The following is a 27,700-nucleotide window of genomic DNA, read 5'->3' as shown; positions in this document are numbered from 1 at the left end:
CAGAGAAGTTGTTATCCTGAATCAGGGTCTTTGAATATACAATGTGTTTCTACATAGAATTCATGACTGGAAGGATCATATTTTGTATATCAACCAGTGTTGAATAGATCCTTGCTTCTTCTCTTAACAACTCTGCTTGCATGTCTGTCAAAAATCTAATCTTCTTAAAATGTGTAGAGCTTGAACTAGGGTCAAGTTGTAGTTGTTGAGCACTTGCTTTAAGATCAATATCAATTTTGGACAATTTGTCCTTAACTTCCTTAGTATACTCAGTGGCATCACATAGCTTTGCAAAAATTGATGACACATTTGAACAAGATGCCTCAAGATTGACCAAAATTGTTGAAAGCTCAACTTGATGAATAGCTATTTGCTAAGAAATGTGCTCAAGCACTTTATTGTTGAATTTCTTTTCAGCTTTTCAACCAGCTTTTCTTGACCTTCGGTGTCCTCATTGAACTTTTGGACTGCCTCCCCAAGCTGAAACAAAATAGGTTGAGAAGAATCAACCTCAATTTTGATAGCCTTAGTCATAACATTCTTGGCATCATCTATAATCTTGTACTCTCTATCTCTTTCCTCTCTCAATCTTTGCTGCTTGGCTTTTTTCTAGAGGAGTTCACCAAATATGTGCATTTGGTATGTAGAAAGATTGTAGATATCCCATTTGGGAATTTCTATTTCCTCACCCAAATCTATATCTTCTTCTATCTCCTTTCCTTTCAAAAATTTTGTACTCGATTGAACCTTAGATTCAATTGTCCTTATACTTATTGCTTTAGTACCTGGAATGGAAACAATAGTAGACATACTCAAACTTGCAATAAAAACTGATATAGCACTGACTGGTGGAATACTTATAGAGATGCTAGAAGAATCCAAAATTGATGAAGTCAAAATTGTAGAATCCAAAACTGAAGTAGACAAAACTGGAGAGCTTACCATGGATGCACTCAAAACTGAAGAAGTCAAAATTGGAGAGGTGATGACTAAAGAGCTCAACTTGGTAGATGAAGAGAGAGTCTATAGCTTGGTTGATGAAGTGAAAGTCACTTCTATCAATTATATGCTGAGCTGTGTAGGGGCAAAGAGTGATTGGACATTTGATGTATCCGTAGTAGTCACAACCAAACTTGTTGAAGCTATCTCCATACTTGATGTAGTCAAAGATTTGCTCAAGGAGTGAGGAAGTGAGGCAATGACTGTAGAAGCTATCTTGACTAGGTCAATCTCCTCATCATCTTGCTTATCTTCCTCAGTAGCTTCTTCACCTTGATCCTCTTCATATTCCTCATCATCAAAATGAGTCACTTCTTCAATATTTTCTTCCTCATCTTTCTCCTTATCCTCTTCTTCATCAACATCTTTTACTTCAATTGGATATTCACTTGATTTATGAAGATGATAAATGTTCTTCCAAGTGTTTGTAGCATTCTTAACAACATGCTCTATATACTTAATCAAAACTAAACAAGTATTAAACCTTAGAGTCATTTTATCTTCATTTTTCTTTAAAGACTCTTTCACCTTAGCATATGATGTGCTTGGTAATAATTGCCTTAGGGTTTGTGCATATATGTCTTTTACTGTTTGCACGGAAAAATTTGATCTTGGCTTTATTTTTTCCAGCAATTCATTAGAAATTTGAGAAGCAATCTAGTCTGGTGAGTACTTCCATTTACCCATTTTGCTCAACACTAGTTCTTCAACTTGTTTCTTCTCTACCTATGTGCTAGTCTCATATTTCAAAGATTTGAAACTTGTTATTCCATCTCCTTATTCCATTTGCTTCATTTTTTCTTGAAAGGTCATTGGAGGTCTACTGAGTACAATGTCACTTCCTTTCTTTCGAGACCTCCTTGTGAAGACTGCAGTAGATGCCTTTGCAAGCTTGGTGATGATCACCTTGCCCTTTTTCTTTGAGGGTTCTTCTCCTTATGATTCTTCTTCATCCTCTACCTATTCTTCATCTTCACCTTTACCCTCAGTTAACATGAGAGGTGCACTAGATTTCAGTTTGGCCATCCTCCTCTTTCCTTTGTTAACCGCTTGAGGGAGCTTTATTTCCAGCTCTATTCTTGCCTTAGCCTCTTCATAAGTACCAAAATAAGGGGCCTTGGGATCAACAAGTTCATTGACAAGGGCTTCAATGATATCCTTGTTCTCATCAATGTTTACCTCATAACCAAGAGGCTTGACCCACACAACTCTAGGCTTAACTGCCTGGATGTATACCTTGTCACAATCAACCATGAAGCACACATCATCCTTGTAGTCCTCAACTAACTTCTTAGGTATCCTAAACCTATTGTTCATTTTATCTTTGAACACATTGAAGTAGTTGTCCATGATGTTGCCATAGTTCTCTCCCATTTCTACAATATATTCATTTATTTGGTATAGTACAGACACATCTTTTCTCTAGACTACAAATGCCTTTTGAAGGGAAGAACTTCTGGACATAAAAGAATAAATAGGTTAATAGAGAACCAAATTTGCACAAGTTATTCTTGGAGGTTCTAATACTTTCCATGTTCTTATTGAATTGTCTCAATAATAACTCGACAAGGTCATAAGATAAGTTATTCTTCACCACTTTATACACCAAATCCATAGCTTCACATGATATGTTGTTAAGATGGCTTGAACTATATATCTTATGAGCTATAACATGAATTCCAAACTTCAACTCTGCATCTATGACATTGCTTACCTTCATGCCTCTTTCATCCCACTCAGCTAGGGTTTTCTTTTCCAACTCTGCTCGACCTAGGGTTTTAGTCATTTTGGCTTTGGCGACCATGGGAAGGTTAGTGATTCGATGAATCATTTTCTTGGTTATCAATATTGGTTGCTCTAACCACAGTTGCCTATTATGCACCCAGCTAAGGATATACCTAATCCATTTAATTTGAAACTCTCAGGGCATATGGGGAATGTGAGTTAATCCTTTTGCTTCCGAATGTTGATGCTTGGGTTTCAGGGTTCCATCAACACATAACTAAGCTAGGGCATCATCCATCTCCAGAGTACTAATTTCTTGAATTGTACATTTAAAATGAGTTCAAATGTCATTAACAAGAAGTACCTTGGGAGGGATTTGAGATTGAGCTCTGCTGGGGTCTAGAGTTTTAGCAACCGCATGCATGAGCTTGAAATCTGGTGCCTTCCATTCAACACCTTGAACCAACATGTCAAAACCTTTCTTGACCTTGCTACTGCTAGATGCCATTTTCACTCAGTAGCTTGAGAGAACTTCGAAAACTTTTGCAGGAAATTTGCTCAGGTCACTTGATAGCACAGAAAATAGCTCTTTGCAATAGCATTCAAAAATTCATGGTGAGAAATGAATTCGCTTCCATGCCTTTTGTTAAATTTTTTCCATTAATGCTTAGTACGGTGGTAGATGAGTTGGCATAATGCTTGACAGTTTGTCATCCACTATTCTATATTGATCACTTGGTGAAGTCTTCATGACCCTATAACCATAAGTGCCTTTGTTACTCTTGACCTTGCTCGGTAGAGTCTATGACCTGACCTTACTCAGTACTAATTGATACAGATCATGCTCAGTGATCCCTTTGTATCTTGCATACAGATTTGAATCTTTGTTACCTTTCAACTGGAACTAATTCTAATGTCTTCTTTGATAGCCTAGTTCTAATTCTTCCTTGAGAACTTAATTAGAAATGGTAGAGTCACGCAATTCTTGAGTGACTTAACCATCATTACTTAGACCAGTGTCCTCAGTAGACTTAGGAATCCATTGTTGTCTCATTTGCTTTCGAATGTTATCAACTTTTGCTTTCTTTTCATCTTCAATTTTACCAGTATTCATACAATTGTTGGCAACATGACCAAGTTTTGTACAAATGAAACATCTTATAGTGGTATCTCTTTTCCTCATATGATGTTTAACTCAATTCATACCAATGTGTCCAAATTCTCCATAGTAATGACATCTACACTAGGTATTATAATCCCAACCAAATATTGCTTTCACAATTTTTTTCCTACAAGATTCAATGTCTTTGTTTTGAATTCTGATGCCTTATGTCCATGTTTCTTACATTTATGATAGTTGCCTTCAAATTTTGGTTTTTCTTTGCATTCATTAGCCTTATGCCCATGCTGATAGCATTTTCCATTGAATTTTGCTTTTCCATTACTCCAACATTTGTTTGATGTATGACCTATCTTACCATAGTGATTACAAGTAGGTCTTTGATTCCTTTGAGCACCTTGTTTGGAGGATTCACCTTCTTCTTTGTATCCAATTCTTGCTTTTCCTTTTTGCCTATAGAGATTTTTCTCATTCAATCGATCCATGTCTGCTTGAGATTTCATCATTCTTTCATTGATTTGCTTCTCAATGTTTAGGTCATTTCTCAATCTTTCACTGATTTGATTTTTAGATCTCAACTCATTTCTTATTCTTTCATTGATTTGTCTTTCAAAATTTAGACCATTCCTTATTCTTTCATTGATTTGTCTTTGGCTCATGATTTTCTCATTTGCATTAGAGAGCTGATCGATAAGGTCTGCATGCTAAAGGGATTGGTTCTAGATCTCATTGTTCCTTCCATCCATTTCTTCTTTTATCTTGTTTTTTTGTTCCAAGACTTCACATAACCTTACTAACTAAATTTCTTGTTCTCTTTTCAGCTTTCTTACTTCTTCTTGCAGGAAACCATTCTTCTCTAGGAGTTCTTTGATTGCATCATTTGCTTCATCTGAACTACTTGAAGGGTGAAAGTCTTCAATTCTTTTTTCAATGTAAAGATGATCATTCATTTGATTTGCAAGTTCCTTTCTTCTTTTCAGGGATTTGGAAAGTTGCTCCTTAGCTTTCTTGAGTTGGGCAATGGTCATTTCCATATCCAACTTTTCATTGTCAATAGCTTTATCAAGTCTGAATATCTCCATATCCTTGACCTTTGCTCAAGCTGTTAAACTTTCTCCTGAGAACCACAAAGCTCTGATACCAATTGTTAGAAATATTCGAGACCATGCTAAGTTACTGAGAGGGGAGGGGTGAATCAATAACTTCTAAAACTTTTACCAATTTCAATTCTTAACCTAATAAATCAATTAATGCTTAATTCATTACATCTGATCTAATTACATGCATGGGAAACTGAAGACATGAAAGCATCCACAACACTTGAACACAAAGATTTGGTGACCCAAAAACCTTCCAAATAGAAATTAATGTTGGCATTACATTATATTTTTCATTAGTGACAATGCTTATTCAATTCTGTATGGTTGCTGAGCTCATCATTCAGTCTCCAGTTGAAATTGATCAATCTCATGATAACTAGGTTTCACAGTTCATATCGAGCATTCCAGAAGCTACCGAGTGAAAAAAGACAGTGTGCAGTCCAACAGTTATCATCGAGCAATTCAATTGTTACCGAGCTTCACAGTGTCTACCGAGTCATTAGTCTCTGTGATGTGAAGCCAGTGTCTACCAAGTGATGGGATGAGTAGTGTTTATCAAGTGCGAGCAAGGTAAACAAAGTATTTAGTTTCCACCGAGTAACACTATATCTACCGAGTCTCCAATGGTCACTGAGTTTGAAGCTATGTTTTGTGATTGGTACGGATTGAGCTTCTACTTCTACCGAGTGCATGATGATGCTGAGTAATGTAGTGGACGCCGAGTATCAGAAGTTCACCAAGTCAGCTTACAGAACTTGAGTTTGTACTATTTGGCCGACTCAGTAATATTTTGTTTACTTGTATTTTAGCCAATATTGTAATTGTAAATATTGGAATGGTATATATATGTGCTGTATTATATCATTGTCATGTATGGAGAAGTAATGTTTTGAGAAGAGTGAATACGAATCAACAATAGAGTAGAGTATTCAACAAGGTCTATAAGAAGCAGTAAAGTTATATCTATCACAAGAGATGATATGTATTTCAAGGATCCAATCAACAATCAAGTTGTAAGTCATATCTACTATTTCATCCTAACAGGTGAATCAATTTCTAAATCCTTTAATAGGGTAGACTTAACAATCTTTCTTTAAATCTCTTAACATTGTGCATACTTCATTGTATGTTTGTAAAACCTCTAACAAGGTGGATCTAGCAGTCCAAATTTCTCTTAAGAGGGTAGATTATCAGAAGTGGTCAACGTAAGCCTTAACAGGCCAAATTTATACTATAGTATTGAAGTTTTGTGGATATCATTCTCACCCCAGTTTTACTTTCTATTTGGAAGGTTTCTAGGTCACCAAATATTGTGTTAATGTGTCATGAATGTTTATCTTTTAGTTTCTCATGCATACCGTAGATTAGATGAAGTAATGGTGAATGGATTATGCTAATTAAGTGCTAATTAGTTCAAAGTTTTGAAGTTACTGATTCACCCCTCCCCTCTTAGTAACCTAGCTAGTCTTGATTATTTCCAACAATTGGTATTAGAGATTTGTGGTTCTCAAAATAAAGTTTGACAGCTTGAGCAAAGATCAAGGACAATGGAGATATTCATACTTGACAAAGCTATTGATAATGAAAAGATAAATCTGGAGATGGCCATAGCTCAACTCAAGGAAGAAAAAGAGCATCTTTCCCAATCCCTAAAAAGAAGGAAGGAACTTGCAAAATAAATGAATGACCACTAGTATGTTGAAGAAAAGATTGAAGAATTTTTCCCTTCAAGCAGTTCAGATGAAGCTAATGAGGCAATCAAAGAACTCCTAGAGAAGAATGGCTCCCTATAAGAAGAGGTAAGAAAATTGAAAAGAGAACAAGAAATTCAGTCAATAAGAATGTGTGAAATCTTGGAACAAAGGAATAAGGCAAGTAAAGACTTGGAGGCAAGGAACAATGAAACTCAAAATCAATCCCTTCAACAAGAAAGTATTATCAATCAGCACTCCAATGCAAATGAGGAAATCATAAATCTGAGATCTGAAAATGAAAGGCTAAGAAATGACTTAATCACTGAAAGACAAATCAATGAAAGATTGAAAGTTGATCTGAATTCTGAAAAGCAACACAATGAAAGGGTAATGAAATCCCAAGTAGACATGGATCAATTAAATCAGCAAAGTGAGCATAATCTTTATAAGCAAAAAGGTAAAGCATGACTTGGATACAAAGAAGAAGGTGAATCTTCCAAACAAGGTGCTCAAATGAATCAAAGACCTACTTGCAATCACTGTGGTAAGATAGGTCATACATCAAAGAAATGTTGGAGCAATGGAAAGGAAAAATTCAATGGTAAATGTTACAATTGCAGTCATCATGGTCACAAAGCTAATGAATGCAAGGAAAAACCAAAATTTGAAGGTATATATCAAAAATGCAAGAAACAAGGTCACAAGGCATCTAAATTCAGATCTAAACCATTCAATCCAGCTGAACAAATTGTAAAAGCAATATTTGGTTGGGACTACAATACTTGGTGTAGATGTCATTATTGTGGAGAACATGGACACATTGGCATAAATTGTGCAAGGCATCATTTGAGAAAGAAGGATACCACAATAACATGTTATACATGCACTAAACTTGGTCATATAGCTAAGAATTGCATGAGCATAGGAAAGGTTGAAGATGAAAAGAAAGCTAAAGTTGATAACATCAAGAAGTAGATGAGACAGCAGTGGATTCCCAAATCTACCGAGCAAGCCAATTCAAATGATGGTCATGTCACTCAAGAAGTGGGTGACTCCACCATTTCCAATTAGATTCTTAAAGGAAGAACTGTAATTGTATCTTCAAGTCATATCTCGAATAGTTCCAATGAAAGGAAACATAAGATCCAAATTAGTATTTCAGATACAAAAGGATCACAAGAAATCAGGTCATACCGAGCAAGGTAGGTCATAGACTCTACCAAGCTAGGTCAGGAGTAATAAAAGTTTTGTTTGATCGCTAAGTCACAAGCTTCTACCAAGCACAGTGAGTGGATGACAGTCTATCATGCACTATGTCATTATGGCACCAAGAATTAATGGAAAATTTGTATCAAAAAAGGTAGAATTTGACTTCATTTTTCATCGCAACTTTAGTATACCTATAACAGAGCGATTTCCAGGTGCATCCAAGCAATCTCGAGCGAATTTGCAGCAAAGAATTTTTGAAGAATTTTCTCATTTACCGAGCAACCATGGCATCTGAAAGTAGCAAGATAAAAAGAGGTTCTGAGATGTTGATAAAAGGCGTGGAATGGAAAGCACCAAATTTCAAGTTGGTACCAGCAGTTGCGGACTCACTCGACTTGAATGGAGCTCAATCGCAAATCCCTCGAAAGGTACTCCTTATTAACTATATTCACACTCATTTTAAGTGTTCTATGCAAGAAATTGGAATCCTAGAGATGGATAGTGCCCTAGGAGAAATGTGTGTTGATGGATCTTTGAAACCTAAGCATAAGCATGTAGAGGTCAAAGGATTAACCCATATCCCGCATCTGTTGAGGAATTTCCATGTGAAGTGGATTAGGTATATTTTGAGTTGTGTGCATAACGGTTAGTTATGGTTAGAACAACCTGTGTTGATCATGAAGAAAATGATTCATAAGATCACATGTCTCCCCATGCTAAACCAGGCTAAAATAACTAAAATGCTAGGTCAGGAAGAGCTTCAAAAGAAAACCTTAGCTGAGTGGGATGACAGAGGTCTGAAGATTAGTAATGTATCTGATGTGGAACTAAGGTTTGGAATTCAGATCATTGCACATAAGATATATAGTTCCAGTCAATTGAATAGTGTGCCATGCAAGGCCGTTGATTTGGCATATAAAGTTGTGAAGAAGAACCTAGAATTTGATCTGTTAGATTTATTGTTGAAACAATTAAACAATAACATGGATAGCATTAGGACATCAAAGAACAACCCCTATAAATTTGGTTCTTTGCTAACTTGTCTTTTCTTTTATGTTCAAATTTTTTTCCCATCCAAAGGTTCAGTTGTATGCAGGAAGGATACTCCCATTTTGTATTAGATTAATGAATTCATTGCAAAAATGGATAAATTTTTTGAAATTATTATGGATAATTATTTTGAAGTTTTCAAGGAGAAGATGAACAACAAGTTCCAGATTCCTCCTAAACTAGTTGAAGATTATAAAGATGATGTATGCTTCATGGATGATTGTGATAAAGTTTATGTCCAGGTAGTCAGGCCTAGAGTTGCATGGGTGAAACCTCTTCCATATGAGGTTAACATTGATGAGACAAAAGACATTATTGAAGCCCTAGTCAATGAGCCAGTAGATCCAAGGCTATCTGTCTTTGGAACCTATGATGACACCAAGGCCAGAATAGAGCTTGAAATCAAGCTACCTCAGGCAGTAAACAAAGGTAAGAGGAAGGTAGCAAAGTTGAAATCTGCAAGTGCCCCTCTCATGCTTACCGAGGGAAAATGAGAGGATGAAGAAGAATCAAAAGAAGAAGAGCAGGAATCAGAAAAGGAGGAAGAGCTTGTGAAAAAGAAAGGCAAGGTAATTATTACCAAGCCACCCAAGGCCTCCACAGCTGTGTTTACCAGGAGATCTAAGAAGAATGGTGGTAGTGAAGTTGTATTAAGTAAGCCCGCACTCACCTTCCAAGAAAGATTGAAGAAAATGAAAGAAGGTGCTAGTATCACAAACTTCAAAGCTTTAAAGTTTGAAACCAGGAGAAATGTAGAGAAAATGCAGATTGAGGAGCTAGTGCTGAATAAGATGGGAAAATGGAAATATTCCCCAAATCAATTTGCCCCTCAAATCTACAATGAATTATTGGCAAGGTTAAAACCAAGATGGGAATTAGCTGTGCAAATAGTAAAGGATATATATGAGCAATCATTGAAACAATTGCTACCAAATCTTACAAATGCAGAGGTTAAGACAACAATGAAAGACAATGACGGTAAAATGATGATCATATTTCATACTTGTTTGATTTTGATCAAAGATATTGAGCATGTAGTTAGAGATGTTACAGCTATGTGGAAATAAATTTATCATTTGCACAAACCAAGTAAAGATCCAGTGGAGATCAAGGATGATGATGATGATAGTGATGATTAAGAAGACAATACACCATGTGTCACTTTTTATGCTAAGGATTATCAAGTATTGAAGGATGATGAAGAAGAGAAAGAGGAAGAAGTTGTTGATGAAGATAAGGAAGGAGGAGATGAAGAAAATGATCCAGTGAGAATAATTGCACAAGTTATAGCCTCCTTTCCTCACTCTCCACCAAAGACTGCTACATCATTTGGCATGGAGATAGCTTCAACAAATGTGATTGCAAGTACAATAGATACATGCTCCCTCCCAGCTCCATGTATCAATAATGGAAGTGCCAACCACTTTATCTACCGAGCTACAACCCTCTTCTTTAGCTACCGAGTCAGGAACTTCATCAGCAACATGTGCAGTAAGTTCAACATCCAGTTCTACAATTTTGTCGACTTCAATTTTGCATGCTCCTATAAGTACATCATTTGTAAATATTTCTATCAGTGCTCCTATTGTGTGTGCTCCAGTCAATGTTCCACTTATTATTACTTCAATTTTGGATAGCACTTCAGTTTTGGATCCTGTTAGCACTCCTCTCAATTTTCCTCCAGTAGGCCCTATTCAAATTTTTACAGCTAGTCCTATTGTTTCTGTTTCTAAGTCCAAGGCAGTAATGCCAGAAGTTGAACCGAGGACACCCCTAAAAATTCTTTTTACTGGAAAGGAAATTGATGAAGATATAGACTTGGATAAAGAAATTGTAATTCCTAAGTTGGATCTTGATACTGCTATAGTTGATGAAATGAGATTGGTCAGCCAACTATTGGAATAGAAAGCCAGGCAGAAACAACTCAAAGAGGAAAGAGATAGAGAATATCGAATAATTGAGAGTGAAAAGAATATTTTGATTGAAGCTGTAGGTGTGGATGTTGATTCTAATCAACGTATTTTGCTACAGTTGGAAGAAGCAGTTAATAAGTTCAATGAGGACACTTCTGGTCAAGAGAAGTTGATATAAAAGGAAGAGAAAAAGTTTGATAATAAAGTGCTTGAGTACATTGCTCAACACATTGCCATAAATCAGGTAGAACTATCCTCCATTTTGGCTAACATTAAAAATTCTTTTACAAATGTAACATCACTTTTTTCCAAGCTATGTGATGTTTCTAGGTTCATTAAGGAGGTAAAAGAGAAATTGAATAAGATTGATGAAGATATGAAGGCCAATGCTCAAAGGTTGCAGCTTGACCCTAGCTCAAGCTCTGCACATCACATTAAGGTGAGATTTCTATCAGATATGCAGGCTGAACTACTAAGAGAGGAAGCAAGGATCAGATCCACATTGATAGACATCCAAAACATGATCCTGCCAATCATGGACTCAATGTAGAAACATATTTCCTACTCAAAAAAATTGGTCCAGGATAACAATTTTTCTATTGCGGACCATATGATTGATCTCTCAACAGAAGTTCAAGTAGCTCTTCATACCTGTAGAATTTTGCAAGAGAACTGGGATAAGACATTAGCTCTTATTCTCAAGGTACATTTTGAGTTTCTCTCACATTTTGGTGTCTCTGTATGAATATATTGTATAACTCTTTGGCATTATTGTCAAAAAGGGGGAGTGAGAGACATTTTGTGGAGAGCCAAAGGGGGAGAGAATATATTGATATATGTACAGAATAAAAGGGAGAGAGACTATGTATATATTATGTCTTATGTATGGGGGAGATATGCACAAATGTATATACAATAGCTTTACAAAGATAAATTTTGAAAAATCAAAAATTAGTATGTCAGTATACATAAGTCTTGGCTTATAAGTGTTTTTGTCACTAATGCCAAAGGGGGAGATTGTTGGCATTATGTTATATTTGTCATTAGTGACAACACTTATTCAATTCTGTATGGTTACCGAGCTCATCATTCAATCTCTAGTTCAAACCAAGCAATCTAGTGATAACCAAGTTTCACAGTTCATACCCAACATTCCAGAAGCTACTGAGTGAAAATACATAGTGTGTAGTCCAACAGTTATCACCGAGTAGTTCAGTTGTTACCAAGCTTCACAGTGTCTATCGAGTCATTAGTCTCTGTGATGTGAAGCCAGTGTCTATCAAGTGATGGGATGAGCAATGTTTACCAAGTGCAAGCAAGGTAAACAAAGTATTCAGTTTCCACTGAGTAACACTATATCTACTGAATCTCTAATGGTCACCGAGTTCGAAGCTACGTTGTGTGATTAGTATGGACTGAGCTTCTACTTCTACCGAGTGCATGATGATGTTGAGTAATGCAGTGGACACCAAGTATCAGAAGTTCACCAAGTCAGCTTACAGAACTCGAGTTTCTACTATTTGGCCGACTCAGTAATATTTTGTTTACTTGTATTTTAGCCGACCTTGTAATTATAAATATTGGAATGGTATATATATGTGATGTATTGTATCATTTCCATGTATGGAGAAGTAATGTTTTGAGAAGAGTGAATGTGAATCAACAACAAAGCAAAGTATTCAGTAAGGTCTACAAGGAGCAGTAAAGTTATATCTATCACAAGAGGTAATCTGTACTTCAAGGATCTAATCAACAATCAAGTTGTAAGTTAGATCTACTGTTTCATCCTAATAGGTGAATCAATTTCTAAATCCTTTAACAGGGTAGACTTAACAGTCTTTCTTTAAATCTCTTAACATAATGCATACTTCATTGTATGTTTGTAAAACCTTTAACAAGGTGGATCTAGTGGTCCAAATTGCTCTTAATAGGGCAAATCATCAGAAGTGGTCAATGTAAGCCTTAACATGCCAACTTTATACTGCAGTGTTGAAGTTTTGTGGGTATCATCCCCACCCCAGTTCTACTTTCTATTTGGAAGGTTTATGGGTCACCAAATATTGTGTTCATGTGTCATGAATGTTTATCTTTCAGTTTCTCATGCATACAGTAGATTAGATGAATTAATGGTGAATGGATTATGTTGATTAAGTACTAATTAGTTCAAATTTTTGAAGTTACTGATTCACCCCTCTCCTCATAGTAACCTAGCTAGTCTTGAATATTTCCAACAAGTAAAACTAGGGTGGGGATGATACACACAAACTTTTGATGATCTGTCCCGTTAGGAGCAAATAGGACTACTAGGTCCACCTTGTGAGAGGATTTACAAATATACAATCAAGTATGCACTCGGTAAAGAGATTTAGAAAAGACTGTTAGGTCTACCTTGTTAGAGGATTTTGACTAGTTCACCTATTCGGATGAAGCAATAGATCTTTGATTTGCAACTGAGTTTGCTGATAGAGATTCCTTGTTGTACTGATCACCTTTTTTTGATAGATTTGTCACTGTTGCTCCTTGTACTGATATGACTTTAATAATTCTTTATCTATTTATGTGATCATATTTCCACAATCCATCATAGTTATGTAAATAAGTTTCTAGATTAGATTGTGTGGAGATTTTTACCATCAACATTTCGAATCACACTACATGATCCATCATCAGGATGAGAGAGCAAGAGATGTCAAACAAAAAGTTTGACATCTCTTGCTCTCTCATCCTGATGATGGATCATGTAGTGTGATTCGAAACATTGATGGTAAAAATCTCCACACAATCTAATCCAAAAACTGATTTACATAATTCTTTATCTGTTGTATTCACAATACATATGCTTTCATTTTCGCATTCTTGCACTTTCTTGCTCTTGCTTACATTTCCATACCTTGGATATGATACAATACATCACACACACACACACACACACACACACACACACACACATCAATCCAATTTACAAAATTACAAAGTCAGCCATGACACAAGTTAACACAGATATTACAAAGTCGGCCCACATGAAGATACTCGGGTTCTGAAGATTGACTCGGTGAGGTTTTGATACTCAGCATCCACTGTCACTACTTGGCATCATCATGCTCTTGGTAGACGTAGAAGCTCAATCCATACTGATCACTTTCAAGTAGTCTTGAACTCGGTCTGCACTAGTGACTCAGTAGATATTGTGCAACTTGGTAAACACTGAATCACTTGGTTACTATGAAGTAGCTCAGTCAACATTGGCTTCGCATCACCTGAACTGCAAACTCGGTAGATACTCTAATGCTTAGTAAACATAGGCTTTACATCCCATGAACTGCAAACTTGGTAACCACTGATAAACTTGCTATACACTAAAATGCTCAGTTTGAATTGCTGAACTTTACACTAACTGAATCTGCTCGGTAACCACTATAATTAGTGCAAAAGGATTGGTAGCAACTGTAGAATCTTGGTGGCTACTAAATTACATGGCGAACACTGTAAACTGTTCAAGGAGCTCGGTAGTTGTACAAAATCTGAATAAGTGTGTGTCACTAATAACAAAATTGATTGATATGTCAATAATTTCTACTCAACTTTGATATTGAATCAACCTTTTAGCCCCAAGAGAGATACTCTGAATTTTGTGAAATTATTTTTCACTTCTCCTATATATTCTAATCGCTTTGTCAGTATCCTTTCATTTTGATCCCACATCGCACAATTGATGCTACATGGTCTCAAACTGCCCCTAGTAGCATTGCTTAAATTCATTTTGACCCATCCTATCTCTTGATCCCACACGACACAACCAATGCCAGTCGACCTCAAATTGCGCCTAGTAGCATTGTCTAAATTCATTTGACCCTTCCTATCTCTTGATTCTACTAGGCAACTCCATCTTTTAGAATGTGGGAAAGATTAATCTTTCTAGCCTCATTACCAAATGATAAGCTAATTAACAAACTAACCATGTTTAATTAATTGATTAAGTTGGAGTAATTTGACAACTAAAGTTATTAATTAAATTATCATAAAGGAAAACCACTACAAATTTGAAGAGCTTCTTATTAGATTTCTAGCCAAATGATTTTTATTTATTTCTTATCTACTAAACAAATTTAAAGGTATTCTTTTTCTTAAAGAGTGCCTTCTTATTCCTCTAGTACACATTTACTTTTTTTCCATAACTTTTGATGCATTTACAGAGATGTTTTAAAAATAATAATGAAATATTCTATGTATAAAAATTGTGCGACCAATGTAGTGCATGGTGCACTTACTTAAAGGAAAATTTAAAAAATGTACTAAAGTATTAGGAAAACAAGTTAAATATCCAATAGAACCTTTCACTTTGTTAACATTATTTTTTTGAAAAAATAGTAGTTTAAAAATTAGAACATCTCTAATTACTCATCTCGTATTTTTTGGAGAAAAAAACAAAAACAAAAAACTTCACTCTTTTAGTTCTTTTTTCCATTCACTTCCTCTTTACAAAATTATAATTATTTTCTACTATCAATCTCTTTAAAAATATCATTACATTGTGGCCATACTTTGCTAACTATGACATACATCTAGAAAAAGGAACATCATACAAATATTTAACAATTTACTACAATTTTTTTAAATATACAAATTTTAATAAACTATTTAAATATTTCATGAAGTAAAAAATAATTAGAAAACACTATCACTACTTATGATTACAATTTCTTATAGTTAGAACATTTGAATGTTCTTTGTAAGTCATATTACATTTTTTATTATGATAATCAAAGATAGTTCTACCAAATCTTTTATTTCAATATTCATCTTTAAATTCCTTTCTTCAAATCAATGATAGAAACACAAATGCAATTATTATTACTAATTATAACTTACTCACTTTGAATATGCATATTCTTTAAAACTAAATATTAGATCATTTATTACTAAAATTAAAACTAAAAAATAAAGAATATTATATATAATTCACAATTTTTTTATCATAATATTCATTTGAAATTCCTTTCTTCAACCTCAATCATACAAAACAAACCTTATTATTATTATGATTAATTATAACTTATCTTACAAACCATTTAAAACATATTATATTTTTCTAACAAAATCCTTTTGCATATTTTAGTAGGTACCTACAACGTTCTCTTCTTTTCGCATATTACGCGGCAAATCATGTACTTGGAATTATCCTCCCTAACTCATTACACTTGAATCTTGGCGTAGATATGATCTGAAGCTCTTTCAAACGCTCATAGTCAAAATTTCTGTGTTTCATGAGCTGCCTTTGTCTGGTGAGGAAGCGAGCTCTGAAGAATCCTCCAAATGTGGGAGGAGATGAAGTGGTAAGAAAGAAGACATATCCGGCCATAAAATAGAAAGATGCCACGAAGAAACAGAGAGGCTCCATCACATCCCATGACAGATCCCAGAAAGTCCACCTGATGAAAACGGCAGTCTTGGCAGCAAAAATCCCCAATCCCCACCACAATTCAGTCTTTGTTCGCTTCTCGGCTTCAAAATCGATTTCCGCTTTCTGTTTTTCCAAATCCGCGAGCTCTGCTCTGCAAGGATTTCTAATGGCCGCCGGTTGAAGATCAATCGCCTGCTCTATGGCTCTTGCCACCTGCAAAAACACCAAAGAATGAGCAAAAACAACCAATTTCTTGAAGAATTTCGATTCCCTTAAGAACACCAAATTTCCCTTTGAATTCCGGAAAACCCCCAATTTTTCTTCGGGTTCCAATATGAAATCCGATTGCCAGGAACACCCATTTTTCTTTTGATCAGCAAAAGCCCAATTTCTTCTAGAATTCAAATTACCAGCAAAACACCCAATTTCCTTTCTTTTAAATTCCAAATCTATTTTTCCTTTAAATGCTGATGAATTAGCAGAAAAAACAAAAACACCCAATTTCTCTTAGATTTCCAATTACCAGCAAAACATCCAGTTTCCCTTTGAAATCTAATTACCAGCAAAACATCCCTTCGAATTCCAATTACGAGAAAAACGTTCAATTTCCCTTTCAATTCCAGAAACCAGAAAAACACCCATTTTCCCTTTGAATTCACCAAATTTCTCTCATTTCAATCTGTTTCTTTTTCAATTAGCAACCTTTTATATTCTTGACAGGCTCATAACTTTCTGTTTTCTACAAGATTATATCTGCAGCTCATCTCATTTCTAATCATTAATTACTGGAATTATTCCAGAAATCGATCACATAACAAACACGATGTATAAAAATAATGGAAAAAAAAAAAAAATTGCATTCCAATTCCGTCAAGTATTTGAGTTTGAATTTTGTGTTACCTTGTCAGGGCGAAGGTGGACTTTGCGGCCGATCATGAGAATGTGCCCTGATTCATCGAGGATCTTAGCAAGGGCCATTGCTTCTTTCTCAGAGCTCTGATCCAATGCCTCACTGCAAACTTGCAGGAATTCATTGTAGGAAATGGAGTCGTGGGGAATTTGATGCAAACATCTTTTCACAGACTCCAGGCGAGCTAATCTCAGGAATTTTCTGGCGTCCTCCACCGTAATCTTCTGGGTCTTTGGGGGCCGGATTTGATCCAACCCAAGCATCTCATGAGAATGAATAGCATCCATGTTCTTCAGCAACAGATCGCCATAAAATATAGAAGGGTAAATTTCTGTTTGACCCACCCCAATAAATTGGCGCCAAAGCCTGAAACAGGGCAATGAATTTCCTAAATGTGGGGGTGCCGCTGTAAGACTGAATCCTTTTTGGGTACAGCGGTTTAACATTGGATTTGGCCGCCACAATTGGTGAAATGCTCTGTAAGTAGCAGCCGCCATGGATTTGAATGGAGCTAGAAATTTTTATAAAGCAGACCCAAATTCAATGAAAATGGCACTGGGTAGAGTGGTATTTATCGATTCCACGATGTGGGAATTTCTTCCACTCGGCGAATCAAAAATCCCATGTGTCAGTCAGATCATGAATCTGTTCCCTGCCTGATTCTTCCCCAATTTTTGGCCATTTTAGAGTCGATTTTTGAGAGCATTTCGCACGTTAAAGAAATATCAAAGTGAGTTTCCCACGTTGAAGAAAGTTGTGCAAAAATTTGTGTTGGAAGATAATGAAGTTAGGGGAGATCATCAAAATTAATTTCAATATATCAAGGAAAAACTTCAAAAATGCTATAAAGAATATACGATGGGAGAATAAGTTCTTGAAAATGAAAAGAATGGTATTAGACAAGAGCGTGTGATTTTTACTCCAAGACAACAAGGCACTTCTTTCAAAGACAAATGCATATTTGAATATTTCATATATTTCATAGATAGAAAATTTACATTCTTGGGACAATCCCTTTTTGGAAGATGCATATTTGAATATTTCATATATTTCATAGATAGAAAATTTACACCCTTGGGACAATCCCTTGAGTCAACCTTATAAAACTTCTTGAGCATAACCTTATCACATTGCCTAAGGTGACCTTATGAGGACCTATATTTTCTACTAACTATTGTGCATACAATAGACATAATAAACATAAAACTTCATATCGTATAGAGTTAAACATAAAATTCAAGATCTCGTTGATGATGGTATAGTTGAAGTTGAGGATCCTAATATCCCATGTAAAGAAGAACAAGACACTACTTGCAAGCATAATCAAAATCACGAACCTATGTCTAGCCATGGTTCACATGTACCCTCCACTTCTTCCTTCATCTCCTAAAGCTTAACAACAACAAACCACACATCTCCATCAAATAAAGAAACCAATGTTGATGGCTTTCATGTTAACCATGTTGATCCTCGAGGGATATCTCCGAAATAAATCCAAGCTAATCAAGTCTTGATATAAACACCGCCCATACTTCAAAGATCCTACATGCTAAGCCATCATGTCGCTCCACCCAAATCTTATCCACTTCTAGGAGGCCAACTCAAAATGATCCCCCATCATACCTCCAATAATCCTCCACGACTTCCAAACTTCTATCTTACCCTTGAAAGTGGCCTTGTGTCAAGAAGATAATCCAAAGTGTGAAGAAATAACTCGTGTCAAAGATCAAGCTCAAGATACCATTCAATCTTGTCCAACATATGACCTAGATTCTATCTCCCTCAAGTCCCATGATGACTCCATCATACACTTTCATTTCTTCCAAGAAGATTCCCTTCCATATCAAGAGGAAATTATCCTTCTAATTGTTATTCCTAATCCACCTCCTAAGAAAGATTATGATATCCCATCCATATTTCCTAATTATCCCATCCATCCTCTTCCACACCAAGATCAAGGTTCTCCATCATCTGCTTGTCATGACCCTCCATGTCTACCTTGAGAACTCATTAGTTCTCATAAGCCCCTCATGATGCTAATATTCCTCAAGCTTCAATTTCTCATATAAAAGATATTGTTGAATCATTTTTTATAAAATAAATTCTTAAAGATGATGTTCTTAGTATCATGATTTGTTCTAAAGATGTTGATATCCTATCTACATCTTATATCCATCCATTTAACCGTAAACATACACCTTAACCATCCTCCAAATCTAATTTGGGTCCTTGAATCCCAAAGCTAACGTCTTGATCCCATCCATCCATATTGGGTCCTTATATCCCTCCATCAAGTATCCCTATCACTCCTAGATCACTAATTCTTTACCCTATCATAAATCAACATAAAAAAGGCACATATACTTCAACACCTCCCAAACGCCTATCTATACAAACCCTTCATATCATTCCCATCCATATATGACTCCCAACAAGAAATCAACACATGACATACAATATTTGGTAACACAGAAACGCTCTAAGGTGAAGGTAAAACTATAGTGGGGATGACAACCAAAAAATCTTCACTGCTATAGTAACAAAGTGCCTGCTAGGCTACAATTTTGATCACTTTTAATGATCTACCTTGTGAGTGGTCTGCTCTATTAAAAGCTAATCAGATTGTTAAGTCTATTTTAACATCACAGTTAAGTGAGTATTCTATTAGGAGATTTATAATAGGCTTGTTAGGAGCACTTTGTTAAGAGATTCACTTGATACACTTGTTAGAATGTAACAATACCTTGATCCTTCAATATACACTGAAATGCTGATAATAGATCTTCTCTATCTAAACTATAATCACCTCTCTATGTCTAATTTGTAATATATACTCACTACACTACTCAATCGCCTTCCTTCACAACTTGTTGATTCTCCTTTAGTTGCACATACATATATTCCTCATACTCACAACAACATTTTATGTCTTGAACCCTTCTTTTGTAGCCATGATACAAAGCTTCTAGATCGCAATCAATAATCTACATTCATTTTTGTTATTGCTTGACCTTTCCAATTTTTTGATTGGTCCATCATAATACATAGGGATTAATGATACATAATCACATGTGTAATTGCCTCCTTAATTATCTCCTCCAACTTAGAAACACGATTCATGCTCAATAAAATGGTTTACCTAAGATTTTGTGCCATTCCAAACTTATATACACAAACTATGTAACTTGTCACTTATACCTTCTTGATGCTCAACTATGCTCGGCTTAAACTGTGCTATCCTCTGAAGTGTTGGGCTCATGTGTAGCACTCAAAAAAAATTGAAATGTTCAAGGCAAATACTGATGTGCTCGGCAACTATATTTGCCTCGACACATATTGAACATGTATACTTTTGCTCTATGTAGCTTGGCCTTAATAGTGGCTTGGTTACAATGTTGACTGACTAAATTTGCCTTGTGAATGACAAAGTGTTTTGCACCAATAGACAATACTAAGATTGCCTTTAGGGTCAACAATCTCCCTCTTTGGTTTCTACTATGAAACACATGGATGCCAATAGAATCAATGGTATAAAAAGGGGGATGACACTATAGGGGAAGACAAAGAGATTGTTAATGAATCATATAAGTATTTCTCTTCTATTCTATACAAAGAGCTAAACTTGGGAGATGAGAACTGGGTGGAAATTTTCAAGACCATCCCCAGTGTGATAACTGCTAGCCAAAATAAGGATCTGGTGGCTATTCCAATATTTGAAGAAATCAAGGAGGTTGTTTTCAATTTGTTGACTGAAAAAGCTCTTGGCCGAGATGGGTTCCCCACTTTCTTCTTCCAAATTTATTGGGAAGTTATAAAAGACTACCTTGTTAAAGCGGTTCAATATTTTTTTTGGTTCTAGGAGCTTGCTTAAAGAGATCAATGCTACTTTGCTAGTTTTGATTCCTAAAGTCATTGGTGCAGATTCTTTTGAAAATTTCAGGCCTATTAGTCTTTGCAACTCTTTCTACAAGATTATTTTCAAAGGTTTTAACTAATAGAATTATCAAAATTCTACCAGAGATTATTGCACCTCAGCAATCAGGATTTTTCCTTAGAATACAAATCCTTGATTCTGTCATTGTCGTTCATGAGGCGATCCATTCCTTAGATGAAGGTAAGAAGGAAGGCTTTCTTATCAAACTTGATCTATCTAAGGCTTATGACAGGGTGGACTAGATGCTCCTGGATAAAGTTCTGGAAGCTTTTGGTTTCAATGACAAAACTAGAAAGATTATTTCTCAACTAATCTCTACCCCCACTTTTGCAGTGATGGTTAATGGTACTCCCTCTGATTTCTTTAAATCTTCTAGGGGTATTACGCAAGGAGACCCTCTTTCACTGATCCTCTTCATCATTCTACCAGAATTCCTGGGAACACTCATTCATTACAAAAGGGGCATAGGAGAATTAGCTGGATTAAGACCTTCTTTCAGACCCTTGATTTTCTCTCATCAACGATTTGTGGATGACACCATCTTAGGGGGGGAGGATTTAGTAAAAGAAGCTAGAAATGTGAATAAAATTCTCAGCACCTACATGTGACACATATTTTTGGTTATTTTTATTCCAAATAAATAATTAAATATGAATTTTTTACTAGATAGCTTTTTCAAAATAAAAAACTCTCATGTCTAACCACCTTAACTAATTGAAAACTTTACAAATTTTTTTTCTTATACTAGGCAAAGCATAGAATGTGACACAACTTTTAGATTTCAAAAATGTTATACCGTTTGAAAATTATAGCTATTTTTAAATTAGTGTGTCAATTGACAGTTTATAGACATCTTCAATAGAAATGAACTAATAAATACTTATCGAAATCATAATTTGACAACAATTATATCGATGGAATCTTGAGAGTGCGCTCAAAAAACCGTTTTCGTTTCATTGGATGTGGATGAAAAAAATATTGTCAGATGACTAGTCAAAGTCTGAGTGCTAGGGAAACATGTCTCAAACACATTTTTTGAGTTGACCAAAGAGGTTTGGTAAATAACAAGCTTAATTGAGTACTCGAAATGTGGTGGCAAAATACAAAATTTAAAAAAATGAGATGGTGGGAACTAATTGTACATTTTAAACCAAAAGCTTACAAATATATTTAAATATGTTTTCAGATTTAAGATATAATGATATTTGAATATTTTATTATTATATATTATATAACAAATTTTATTGTTATAATATTATATATGATATTAAATATGATTAGATAACATATTAGGATCATAGTACTATATATTATTATATAGTATTATATATTATCTATAATGTTATATAAATAATATCTATATATTATTATTATTAGTATAATATTAAATATATATTATTACATATACTGCTATAATATATATCTGAACATAGTATTAGAATGTATTACACAACATTATATAGTTTATTAAATCACCATATGTCCCTCGGGGTCCTAGGATCCCTAGGGACACATGTCACAATGCAATGGGTCGAATGGGGTTGTAGGTTAGCCTACGATCCCATTCGACCCATATGATCAATTACCATATGTCCCTAGGGGTCCTAGGATGCCTAGGGACACATATCATGATACAATGGGTTGAAGGGGGTTGTAGATTAGCCTACGACCCCATTTGACCCATCTGATCGATTACCATATGTCCCTCGGGTTCCTAGGATCCCTAGGGACACATGTCACAATGCAATGGGTCGAATGGGGTTGTAGGTTAGCCTACGATTCCATTTGACCCATATGATCAATTACCATATGTCCCTAGGGGTCCTAGGATGCCTAGGGACACATATCATGATACAATGAGTTGAAGGGGGTTGTAGATTAGCCTATGACCCCATTCGACCCATCTGATCATTTACCATATGTCCCTTAGTGTCCTAAGACCGCTAGGGACACATGTTGGGATGCAATGGGTCGAAGGGGGCTGTAGGTTAGCCTATGACCCCATTCAACCCATATGATCGATTACCATATGTCCCTAGGGGTCCTAGGACCCCTAGGGACACATATCACGATGCAATGGGTAAAAAATGGTTGCAAGTTAGCCTATGACCCCATTCAACCCATATGATCGATTACCATATGTCCCTAGGGGTCTAGGAGAGATAGTCCTCAAACTTCAACCAAGAAACATTGAGAAAGTTTTCCAACTTCTGAGGGGGCACTAGTACCTCCAAATATCCTATGATGGATTGGACAAGTGGTATAGAGAAAATGAGAAATAATCCAAGGAATTGGTACAATCAACGTTCTTGATTGACAAGACACCCTAGGGCCGGAGAGTAGGCAAGGTGGACATGACCCAGGGATGCATGAAGGATGGCATTGGGTATTCAATTATTTTCCTTAGTAGAGCAATGGGTCTCCCCATAGTGGGTCACCTACAAACATGGATGGATCACTTCATTGAGACCATCAGGACCACACATATGCCTATTGATTGGGTCACCATCCTAAGTGACAACTTGGATGAGTAGTTGATCTTAGTCAAGACTAACCCAAATTTCTATATGACATCTTATATGGTGTGCCTACTAGAAGCCAGAACCATAGGCTACCCATGGCTTTACAAGAAGGGAAACATGCAAGATGCAAATGCTTGGCCCTATGTGCTTTACCCACAACTAGTGAAGAAGAAGCTCCCACTACAAAGTGTGGAATATAGGGTAGTCAATGATCAATTCACTTTCACCATCATCAAGTTTATTGAGGAGATTATGCCAAATGAATGTCAGTAGAGGAAGTGGCAAGAATAACTGAAGTAGGAGCATACTACATTTAGTTTAAAAGATTTACATAGCTCTAGGTAGTTTCTACTCTTTTGTACCCAATGTTCCCAATGTTCGACTAGTGTCATGATCAGTTCAAAGGATTAAAGTAATGTGGGGTGTGAAGTGGTGTTCACTAACCCACTCCAAATCAATGCAGATACCATTACTGACTTCTCCTTTAGTTTGTTGCAAAGTGTCAAAAAGGCATTCCAATCGTTGTGGCCAAGTTTGGTATCCCAGATCTCTACATACCCATCTTGGAAACTAGAACTTTTGGGAGCTCCTTGGTATTTGAATGCAAGAGGTTTGGGTGTCATTCTATCTACCATGGAGGACGATGATGATGCCATTATATCTACACAAAAGAGGGAGACATTAGTCTATTATTGTAGGGAAAAAAAGACTCAATTAAGACCTAGACTAATGAAAAAATCAGGAAAGACTGGCCAGAACTGTGATTAATCCCACCAATTGTCTTTTTTATGCACTAGCATACCAGTGTAGGTGTGCAAGGTACCCTAATGCACCTCTATTTTTCATTCTAAATGAAAAAGTGTGCAATCGTGCACATAGTGCACCTACGCACCTATGCATGTGTGCACATGCACACATGTGCATTAGTGCTTTTTCTTTCTGAGGGTGGGAGGGGGGGTAGTGTTTATTTTTAAATGTTTATGTGGAGGTGCACACCTCCTAAGGGTGCACACATGCACATGTGCGCACCTCTGAGAAGTTGTTCTATACCTTAGGTTAGGTGGTTGGAGGTGTGGTCTCGCAAAGTTGTAGAGGTCACTAGGGTGCGAGGGTGTGTTGCAACATGGAGAGTAGAAGATAATGAGTGCAAATAAGAGGTCGGGGAGGGGGATATATAAGCACAAGGCCTTGCCTTGGTGCACACATCTGAGGGTGCACACATGCATATGTATGCATCTACACACGTAGCACACATGCACATGTGTGCAAGTGCACAATTTATGCACTAAATAGTAAAAAAGTTGATTTTTTCCCTTTTGACTACTTGACATTGCCATGTTGAGGATTGGGGTTTGACCTAGACCCTAGGGAGGGTCCTAAATGATCAAGGCTTCAGACTAGATGCCTCACAGAGAATTTTGAGATTAGGGGGTCCCCATTTTGTGACTCAAAATGGGGCGTGCGTTGTGGGACCACAAATAATAGCCCCAACAAAAGGGAAATAATGACAAAGGAATTTCTTCATCAACAAGAATTCTTCTTACATGTGTCAAGTGACAACTAGATTTCAAGTATTTCAAGTAGCTTTCAAGTCCTTTGGAAGTCAAAACTTCAGAATCTAGAATCTACGGGCTTAGTCTATGCTTAGTGTACCAATTTCCTTTGACGTCTCAAGGTGTAGTCTATCATGAGTATCTAGCAACTTGGAGAAAATCTTTGGCTTCACTAATCCATTCATTGAGAATCACAATAAACCTATTTGTCAATCACTATCTAACTAGATGAGAGAATCCTTCTTTAGGGCTCTTGGTGAGTTATCAATTCTTTCTCTTTGAGTTTTTGGTAATCTTCTTTAAATTTCTTCACGGAGCTCACATGTTTCAACTTGATTCTTCCTTGAAGCATTTTCATTTATTGTATAGAATAGGATAATTGTTTTAGAATGCATATCCCTATATTTTATTACCTCTTGTAATCTTTTGGAATCTTTAACTATAACACCTTCATAATTCTTATTTTTTTTCTTTTCTACCTTGTCCATGTTTAAAATGTGTGGTCAAGGCATTGGTGTTCCTTTCTAGATCTATTCTTAATTTGAAAGATCTTGTGTTCCTCTTTTAATTAACTTTTAGGAGACTCTCATGCCAAATAGTGATCTTAGTAGTTCTTTGAAGAGACCCTTTGTCTGAACTGACAAGTTCTAAGTTATCCCTTGCTACCGCCAGCCTAGAATTGAAAATCACCAAGATAATCAATTCTTAAATTTGTAAAGTGTTGAGAGCTATCAATCAGTGATTCTAATATTAAGACAAGAAGTCCTCTACAACTGCAAGCAAGACTTGTTTTCAGTTGGTACAAGAAAAAAAATCATCTGAATGCTTTGATAAAGAAATACCTCTTCCCTAAAGTTGAAACTAGATGGGTTGATGTATTGTATGCATCAAGAAAGAATCTTGATTGCACCTAACCCCCAAACTGACAAGAAAAGAAAGACACAACTTTGAAAGAAAACACATGACTAAAAGTAAACACACTTGCCAAAAGTAATTTTATTTTGAGATGTTTTCTGTTTTAGGCTTCGAAATAATGTTTTAGCAAGTAGCCATTGACTGGAAATGGAACCAATTTCCCTTTTAAAGAACTTAGCCTAAAAGTGTTCTCCCAAAATCTCTGCAATATGATAAGGACCAATCTACAAGAGTTGAAACTTGGTATGACTACCTAGTTTTTCTTTTGCCTTGTCTCATAAAAGAACATAGTCTAAGATTCTAAAAGATTTGATTGTGGCTCACTTGTCGAGAAAATGCTTTATGACAACCTGATGTTTTGACATGTGCTCTAAAGATGATGTCATTTTCTCATCCAATTCCAAGAGATTGATCAATCTAATTTGGACTCTATCAACATCCTCAACATACCCTCCCATAAATTTCAACACTAGAATCTTGAGATTGAGTGGGAATACCGGTTCTTGTTTGTAGACAAGTAGATATGGGAATATTGCCAAAGAATTCTTAATCCTAACTTTGTTTGTCCACAATGCATATTTCAATTGAGTGTGCCAATCTTTTGGATTTTCTGTGCAAGTGTTTTATCAATGTAATCAAGTTCTTATTAGTAGACTCTGCTACACAATTCCCTTGGGAATCGTAATTAGATGGAAACTTGATTATAACTTGACTGTCCAATGACCATTGAGTAAGGAAAATTGACGCAAAAGATGACCTATTATCACACACTAGGAAGAATGACATTCCAAACCTAGTGACAATGTGCTCTTCTAAGAAATTAGTAATCACTTTTGTTCAACAGTTTCAGAAAGTTTCAACTTCAGTCCAACATGTGCAATAGTTTGTAGCTATGAGGACAAACATGTGTTTTGTTGATGATGGTGTGTTTACTAGTCCAATAAAGTCCAATTCCCACTTGGCAAAAGGGTGTACCTCAAAAAGTGGTTGTAATGACATAGTTGGGTGTCTTTCTGTGTTGGTACTTGTTTGACAAGTGTGACAAGAGCATACGTGTTCAAATGTGTCCTTGAAAATTGTATACCAAAAGTAACCTAATCTCAAAATTTTATGGGTCAAAGCCTCTACTGATCCATGTCCAATGTCGTACTTTTCATGATACTATTCCAGTACTTCCTTTTGCTTCTCCACGTCCCAAATATTTCAAATAAATTCCCTCATAGTTTCTTATCTTGAAGCATGTAGGATTCACATTTCATCTTGAGTCCTCTACATTGAGAACTATTCATCCAGTTAGGGTATTGATTCTACAGGAGGTAATACACAATATCTTGATGCCACACATCTATGATTATTCCTTCATCAATGTCTACCTAGGACACTATGATTTGTTCTTCATTGTCAATCCTGATCTCATTGTCAACTTTGATCTCATTGTTAGCTATCATCTTTGTCAACCCTTGTCCTCTCACTAGCTTCATTGGTTTAATTTCCAAATTGAAATCTTGTAATATAATCATCCGTTTTCCTCTTCTTTCACCTAATTTATTCTGCATTAATAATGATTTGACTGTAGGATCTGACACAATAGCATATATCTTATTCCTGAGTATGTAATGGAAAAATTTCTTGACTACCTTTATCAAGGTGAATGA

At 35.9% G+C, this 27,700-nt stretch overlaps 1 protein-coding gene across 1 annotated transcript; it reads right to left on the bottom strand.

Annotated features, from left to right (window-relative positions):
* Positions 1–15,824: 15,824 nt before the first annotated feature.
* LOC149556626 (calcium uniporter protein 5, mitochondrial-like) lies at positions 15,825–17,759 on the bottom strand. The gene is made up of 2 exons (XM_089785898.1): positions 17,112–17,759; positions 15,825–16,424 (listed from the first exon to the last, which is right to left on the bottom strand). The coding sequence occupies exons 1-2, from the start codon at positions 17,616–17,618 to the stop codon at positions 15,972–15,974; spliced, it is 960 nt and encodes a 319-aa protein (XP_089642024.1). The 5' UTR covers positions 17,619–17,759; the 3' UTR covers positions 15,825–15,971.
* Positions 17,760–27,700: the final 9,941 nt, after the last annotated feature.

This window comes from Cupressus sempervirens, chromosome 5, assembly GCF_028749045.1.
Source record: "Cupressus sempervirens isolate cs-2001-9-10 chromosome 5, ASM2874904v1, whole genome shotgun sequence".
NCBI lineage: Eukaryota > Viridiplantae > Streptophyta > Pinopsida > Cupressales > Cupressaceae > Cupressus > Cupressus sempervirens.
Note: the sequence above shows the minus strand (reverse complement) of the source record. Positions and strands in the feature narration are given on the sequence as shown.

Excerpts from the sequence above, each read along its gene's own strand:
- LOC149556626 (XM_089785898.1), bottom strand. The coding sequence starts at position 17,618 with ATGGCGGCTGCTACTTACAGAGCATTTCACCAATTGTGGCGGCCAAAT. Across the intron at positions 16,425-17,111 it reads TCCACCTTCGCCCTGACAAG|GTGGCAAGAGCCATAGAGCA; the intron begins GTAACACAAAAT and ends GTGTTTTTGCAG.